Below are 7,456 nucleotides of genomic sequence, written 5' to 3'. Positions count from 1 at the left end.
GACTCAGAGGTAGCATCAGACAGGACTTTTCTAATTTGATAGGCATGGAATTCCGGCCTGCTGAAGGCAGGTGGGATGAAGAGAGCACCCTGCAGGGTGGGTGATGGGACACAGGGTTCTGGGGTGTCCCATGACTGCAGCCTACAGCAAGCCAGGATGGATTGTCTCCTATAGGGCTTTCCAGAGGAAAGAGTCACCCTTTGCTGAGAACGGCTGGAAGCTGGTGTTACCCCAGGGTAACACTGGGCTCCCTCCACAGCTCAGCAGGGCCTCCTGGGTTAGGAGTGAGTGCCCCTGCCTGCTCTCCCCTCACCACACGCTGTGGGAGGACCAAAGGCTGCAGGTCCCTCACCCCACAGCACAGGTACAGTGAGGCCTTGTGCTTTTGGCTCTTGAAGAGTCCCTGTCCTTCCGAACCCGCTCACTCCAAGAAACCTCCTGTTTCAGCTACCCTTAGGACCTATGAGGACAAGATTGTCAAAACCACTTCTGGAGAGCACACGGCCCCTAAAGAGAAGAGAAAAGTCCACCCAGCCCAGCCTTCACCTACAGTGGAGACATGCCAAGTCAGGAGCATTTCAGATAAGGCATCGCAGGTGCTTTGATAGTAATGCAGTTAGTGTTGACTACAGTACTTTAAACACAGGCTGCTGCAGAGGCCATCCCTGGGGCTAAACCAGTTCTGCAGCACTTGATGCAGCAGCAGTTGAGTTTCCCAGACCTCTCCTATGCACACACAGGCTGCTCTGGCTGCACTTTTTGGTTTTCCCACCCCCCTCCCTAGAAAGAGACTTAAAAAGCCCAGGCTGGGCTGTGCCATTTACCCCACCAAGCAGCCAGAGAGACAGAGATGCCTCGTGCTGTAGCAGACCTCGGTGTAGGCAGCTGAACCGTGGCACTGGGGTGGGCAGCACCAGCAGGACTCAGAGCAGGGGAGGTCAGTTGCCGTTGCTGATGCTGGAGTTGGCACTGCTGCAGCTCTGCTCGTAGGATGGAGGTGCCTCTGCAGGGAAAAGAAGGAATAAAGTGGTTGTGGTGGGTGTTTGGGAGGTTCCCTGCACCCCATGTGTGCTTACACGTGTCATGGGGCTTTCTGACAATAATTTCAAAGCTGTTGAATTAAATCATTCCCTGTGAGGGTGCTGAGGCGCTGGCACAGGGTGTCCAGAGAAGCTGTGGCTGCCCCATCCCTGGCAGTGTTCAAGGCCAGGTTGGACACAGGGGCTTGGAGCAACCTGCTCTAGTGGAAGGTGTCCCTGCCCCTGGCAGGGGTTGGAACTGGAGGAGCTTTAATGTCCCTTCCAGCCCAAACCAGTCTGGGATTCTATGACCCTACGCAGTGCACATGCAGAATTCGAGCGAGGCACTCCCATCCCTGTGTTGATGCCTGCAGGAGTTAAAATCAGCACCTCAAAGTCTTGTCTGCTCCTCCCCTTCTTTCACAAGCATCTTCATGTACTCCATCACCTCCAGATCACAGGTGACCTGTGCCCTGATCCAGGGCTGAGGTGACACATTTCATTCGCCCAGTGCTAACAGATGGGTTTATTCGGGTAGGACCATGCTAACAGACACCACTGGTCCCTTCCACCCCAGCTGCCTGGAGAAGCACAGCTCCAGGAATCCATCATGCTGGGATTTCCCCAAGCTTTTCCAGCCTGGGCAGTCTCTCAGCTCCCACCCTCACAGCTTGTGTCTCAGACCAGCTGCAGGCCCACTCCAACTCAGACAGAAGATTTCAGTGACATCATTTTCCTGGCTCGGCTCCCACCAGCCTCACCATAAGCCAAGAAGTTTTTCTCTCAGTGGGAGGCTGGAAGCTCAGTTAAGAACAGGGAGATCCTCTCACAACAACAACGAGCCCAGGGCAGGCACGGGTACAGATGTGGGAATGGACAGCAGCTTTTACAGCTGTGAGAGGGGACTTCTCCAGAGGCTACAGCAGGCGGAAAGATTGGATGATCCCCTGCCCTGTTCCCTGTATTCCCACCCCGCTCACAGCTGGCTGAGACTCTTGGGGTAGGAGATGTTTACTACCACGCTGCCAGGCTCTTTGGATCCTCACCATAGGGGTAGCCCCATGTGCTGTACTCTGGAGGCAAAATGAGGGAGCTGGCGGTGGGGACAGGCACCACATTCCCCTCGGCGTAGTAAGGGACAGTGGCCCCCGTTGACAGGCAGAGCGTGGGGTGGTTTGGGGAGCCCGTCTGCTCCGAGTCCACCCGTATCTCCTGGAAGCTCAGTCCTGGGGCATAGCTAAATGGTTGCTGCTGGGAATGGCTTTTGGTGGGGATTGAGACATTGTCCATGGAGTGATAACCACTGGCAGCCTCCTCTTCCTCCGGGGGGGCACTGGGCACCACTGCAGAAGGGACGTGCTGGATGGGCCGGGAGGGGCTCAGGGGCACCCTGTTCACAGCGATGTTACCGATGTAAATGGGGAGAGTGACTGAAACCTCTGGTGACTTGAGGGAGACCTGGAAGAGAAGGGAAAACAGTGGCATCCTCTTCATCATACACTGCACTGGGCAGGTTCACCCACATCACCCACAGAGTTCAGCAACTGAGCTCAATGCAGGAGTAGCTGCAGCACAGCCCACTGGAGCTCCCCAGGAGCACCGATGGACTCACCTGGATGTAGTAGTCGATATGGATGAGGCTACAGCCCTGCAGAATGGACTGGGGCAGTGCTGGAACGAGGATCTGCTCCTTCCACTCTGCATATTTCCAAGCTTTCACTCCTGAGCCTTCCACCTCTGCGATGGTCCTCAAGTCATAAATCCAGCGCTTGGATTTATAAGCCACTTTCTGTACAGACAAGAGAAAACACAGCTAGGAGAAACACTGCAGATGGTCTCCTGACAGAGCTGGGCTGGTTCAGCCTGGAGAAGAGAAGGATCCTGAAGGGGACACCGTAGAGCAGCTCCCGTGCCTAAAGGTGCTCCAGGAAACCCGGAGAGGGGCTTTGGACAAGGGATGTAGGGACAGGACAAGGAGAATGGCTTTAACCTGCCAGAGGGGAGATTGAGATGAGCTCTGAGGCAGAAGCTCTTCCCTGTGAGGGTGCTGAGGCGCTGGCACAGGGTGCCCAGAGAAGCTGTGGCTGGCCCCTCCCTGGCAGTGTTCAAGGCCAGGTTGGGCGTGGAGCAACCTGCTCTAGTGGAAGGTGTCCCTGCCCGGGGCAGGGGGTTGGAACTGGGTGAGCTTTAAGGTCCCTTCCAACACAAACCAGGCTGGATTTCGGTCTCCCACAAACTCAAGTTAGGACACAAACCCACCCAACTGCTTTGTCAAACAAGCACAAACCTCACGTGCATATTATAGAGCAGAAATACCATTCATTACATGACGGACTGAGCTGGTACAAGCAAGACAAGTTCTACTACCTCTTTCCCCAGTAAGGCAGAGAGAATAAGAGGTAGCCAGAGGCCTGAGCTCCTCCCTGTCCCCTTCCAGCCACAGCCAGCACAGATGCACAGCGGAGAGGGTGAGAACTGCCCCAGTTCCACAGAGATCCCGGGGTATGAAGTGCCAACGCAAGCCAAGAACCAGCCTTTGGATGCTCACCTGCAGCAGACTGGCTACCACAGCCCCCGTGTCCCGGCCCGACTTGTTCTCGATGTCAGTGCGGAGCTGGATGGCCTGGCCCACGATGTACCCTTTCAGATCCGAGGTGGCAGTCAGGATGATGTTGCCACTTTTCACAAGCTTGTAGTTGAACTTCTTGGTGATTGACATAGTGTTGGGCTGCTGCAGGACAGTGAAAGACAGAGATGTTGGCTCAAGAGGCTCAGAGAGCCTCGAAGAAAACACTCAGAGGTTGAAAACATGCAAGCAGAAGTATCTGGTCAGAAAGGATGCAAAGAAGCAGCCACACAGCACTATGACAGACAAACAGCTCTCACAGCTTTGCTGTCCTGTTAGCTGCTCTTCCCTCCAAAGCAAGTTCCCCAAACGCAGTGCTATTGGCCAACACTTCCCTCTGCATGCTGAAAATCCACCTAAATCTTTTAAAACAACATGTGGGAGACTCAAAGATCACTTGGAGCAGGGAGTGATGCCAAGGTAGGACAGATCAGGAGCCCGTGTCCTGCTCTTGCACAGTCAGGGAGTTGCCCAACCACACAATTACTCTCCAGGCAGCACACAGGACACAAGGACAAGTGCTGAAGCCCCGGCACGTCCCAGCCATGCTCCTTGCTCTTACCTCAATGTCAGGGATGTCGTTCAGGTTGAGAGGGCAGAGAATGTAGAAAATTCTGCTGCACTTGTAGTCCTTGGAGAAGCGAGGTGTGTCTATCACAGCCTTCACCTGATGGAGGACCTTGCCAAAAGGCCCTTCGAAGGATGTAGGAGCAGAGGCTGGAGCCGAGAGAGAAAGAAAACGATCATAAGACTGAGTCAGGCCAAGTGTTTCTGGACTAAGTTAGAGTCCAAGAAGAGATCCTCTGCAATTATGGGTGCCAGAGCAGAGATCCTCTCTCCAAGCCACAGGCCAGGACCCCAGTGCACACGCAGAGAGCTCACAGGGTCACGCTTGCAGAGACATCAGCCACAGAGTCATCAGACCTGGCTTCGCACCAACACAGAAGGCACCTGCTTGTCCAAGCTCCCTCTAGTGCCTCTGGGCCAAGCCCACCTCTGCCATCCCCCCCTAGTCCTGCTGAGCACACCTCAGAGGCTGCACAAGCCAAGACGCACATGGAAGTGTCTTCAGCCTTTTATCTACATCATACCTGGCAGCAGGAACTGGAAGGGAAAGTTGTGCTCTCCAGCTGTCAGGACCCCTGTGGGAAACAAGAGTAAAAGGTCAGCGGGACAGGCTGTGGCCTTGGAATGGTGTGATCTTCTGGAGAGCATCATCCTTGGGGAGCGAGGCCACCAGACAGGGAACAACACGCAGCTTGTTCCCCTGCCTGCAGCCTGCTGGACAACTCCAGATCCAACAGAGCTTGAGTCAACATGAACCTCTGCTGCCACACACCTCTCCTCGGGATGGGAGATGCCTCCATTCCCAATGACTGGATCTATGTTAAGACACCCTGTAAATAAGGTAGTTTGGGGCAGAGTTTAAGGGATCCCAGTGCCACAGGATGTGGTTAGCCTACACTGCTGACACAGGGATGGAGAAGGGATGCTCTGTGTTTGTCTCCCTTCAGGTAGGCTACAGCAGCTGGGGGGAAAGCAAGAAAGCACAGGCATTGTCTGAGGGTGGCAAGGAGGTCTGGTGGGCATCAAGCTGCCCCATGCAGACTGATCACTGCAGTGATCAGGAGCTGAAGGTCCACCTCCCAGGCCTAAACCCACCCCTGGTCCCAAGAAGGAACCTGCAATACCTCAGCCCAACAGAATCACAGGATCATAGAATGGTTTGGGTTGGAAAGGACTCAAGATCATCCAGTTCCAACCCTTACCCATGGGCAGGGACACCTCACACCAGACTATGTCACCCAGGGCTCTGTCCAGCCTGGCCTTGAACACTGCCAGGGAGGGAGCCTTTACCACTTCTTTGGACAACCTGTGCCAGGGCCTCAGCATCCTCACAGTAAAGAACTTCTTCCTTATATCTAAGACCTGAGAAAAAGATTTCCAGTGTTAAAACCTCCGTACCTGTTTTCTTCAACCATACGCTGCTTTGCAGTGGCACATGGCTAGAACAACAGGGACAGACTCAGACACCCCAGCCCCATCCACCCTCCAGCACTCCCACCTGGATTCTGATTCCCTCCCAGGCAGTGTGATGCCCAAACTGCACCTGCAGTGTGATCTGGTGACATCAGGCAGCTCCCAAAGTTGCTTTCAGTAAGAAAAGCACTGAAGTTTACCAACATTTGTTAAATACTTGTAAAGATGAGAGGTTCTGCATTTAAAGAGGTGACCAGGATTCCCATCCAATTAAGATGGGTTTATTCTGCTTTGTAGGACCATTGCTGGAGGAACCAAGACTCTAAGGTTTGGCCAGCTCTTGCACTGATGATGGTGGAGGAGACAGCTTGCCCCTCAGCAGCATCGGCACCACAGAGCTGACAGTAAGAGCCCTACTGTCACAGGATTAAGGGGATTATGTGATGGGGAGGCAGGGGAGAGAGGAGGGTAAATCCACCCCACTGACACTGTGACCCAGGGGAGGGGGTTTTACTCGGTGCATCCTTCATGTTATGAAGAGCTGCAGCTCTGCCCCTCTGCTCACTCAGCCACCCCATGGGGACCTAAGGACACCCCAGTTTAGCGAGCACCCTGTCTGCAGACCAAGGGCAGGCAGAGTAAGTGATAAGCTTCAGGGCAGTGCTGGAGTCACCGTCCCTGTAGAGGCCTCAGTGCCAGGGGTTAGTGGTGGCCTCAGCAGTGCTGCGGAACGGTTGGACTGGATGAGCTTAAAGGTCTTTTCGAACGCAGCTGATTCCATGATCTGATATGACAGGCATCCCATCGCGTATCGCTGCAAAGGCAACACAGGAGAGAACCGAGAGATGTGTGCTCATGTCCTCACGGGGAGGAGAGCACTTGCTCACTCCATCCTCGCCCCGTCCCCCAAATAAACCCGGATTATGGAACCTACAATGCAACGCCCGCGCTTGTCACCAGGTGGAGGCACAAAGCCACCGCTGCCTCGCTGCCTGCAGGGCTGGGGCAGGCAGGGGCCTGGGGACCTTCTCCCTTCCCCCTGGGGAAGCCTCGCTCCGTTAACGGCAGCAGCTGAGGTGCCTTCGCTCGTTGGTGACAGGGTAAAGTCTGGCTAAGATGACTCAAGGGTTCCTGACCTTTATTGGGCACCGTTCAACAGTGATCTTACACCCGTTATCCTTACTTTTGGAAAGCGAATCGGTACACTGGAGTACATCAGCTCTCCTGTGCAGCTTCTGCACTGCGGTGAGGGGGCTCGCTCCATCTGGAAGGGAGAGGGAGCAAGTCCACTTACTGCAGTGCAGAAGGGAGATGGGAGTCCCCGAGGGAAGCGGCCACTGAGTTTTCACCAAGACCTGGAGGCTTTCCAGCTGTCTGACCAGCAGATGAACACACAGACAGTGCTTTCAAGCCTCCTGCTATGAGCATGAAACCTCATAGCCTTTCCAGGACCCTTAGGGAAAGTCCATAGACTCCACAAAGAGGAATTCCCTCTTCTACATTACAGGCGGCATGATCCAACAAGTCATGTTGGTCGAGCTCCTGCCCAGCTCATGTGCACCAACAGAAAACCAGCTGGAAGTGAACCTGTGAGCACTTCACCTTCAGAGTTCCTAACCCCCTGCAGAAACCCAGGGGTTGTCAAGGTCACTCCCAGCTGCAGCACAGAGCAAGGCAACACACTCTGCCAGCAATACGCATGGCCAGCATCACTCACAGAGGATCTCAGACTGGTCTGGGCTGAAGGGACCTTAAAGCTCCTCAAGCTCCAACCCCTGCCACGGGCAGGGACACCTTCCCCTAGAGCAGGTTGCTCCACACCCCTGTGTCC

The 7,456-nt window shown here is 54.7% G+C and overlaps 1 protein-coding gene across 1 annotated transcript in view; it reads right to left on the bottom strand.

The window, feature by feature from the left end:
- Nucleotides 1-319: 319 nt before the first annotated feature.
- The window catches only part of ARRDC1 (arrestin domain containing 1), a gene marked incomplete at its 5' end in the record, with an annotated part of 19,338 nt that continues 12,201 nt past the window's right edge, over nt 320-7,456 (bottom strand). Inside the window, 6 exons of the mRNA XM_010022948.1 lie at nt 320-1,003; nt 2,066-2,477; nt 2,632-2,808; nt 3,568-3,750; nt 4,208-4,362; nt 4,737-4,787. Of these exons, the coding sequence (XP_010021250.1) occupies nt 939-1,003; nt 2,066-2,477; nt 2,632-2,808; nt 3,568-3,750; nt 4,208-4,362; nt 4,737-4,787 (1,043 nt within the window). The remainder of the gene's footprint in view (nt 1,004-2,065; nt 2,478-2,631; nt 2,809-3,567; nt 3,751-4,207; nt 4,363-4,736; nt 4,788-7,456) is intronic.

This window comes from Nestor notabilis, unplaced genomic scaffold (assembly GCF_000696875.1).
Source record: "Nestor notabilis isolate BGI_N333 unplaced genomic scaffold, ASM69687v1 scaffold18799, whole genome shotgun sequence".
Taxonomy (NCBI): Eukaryota; Metazoa; Chordata; class Aves; order Psittaciformes; family Psittacidae; genus Nestor; species Nestor notabilis.
The sequence above is the reverse complement of the archived record's forward strand: the minus strand, read 5'-3'. Positions and strand labels throughout refer to the sequence as shown.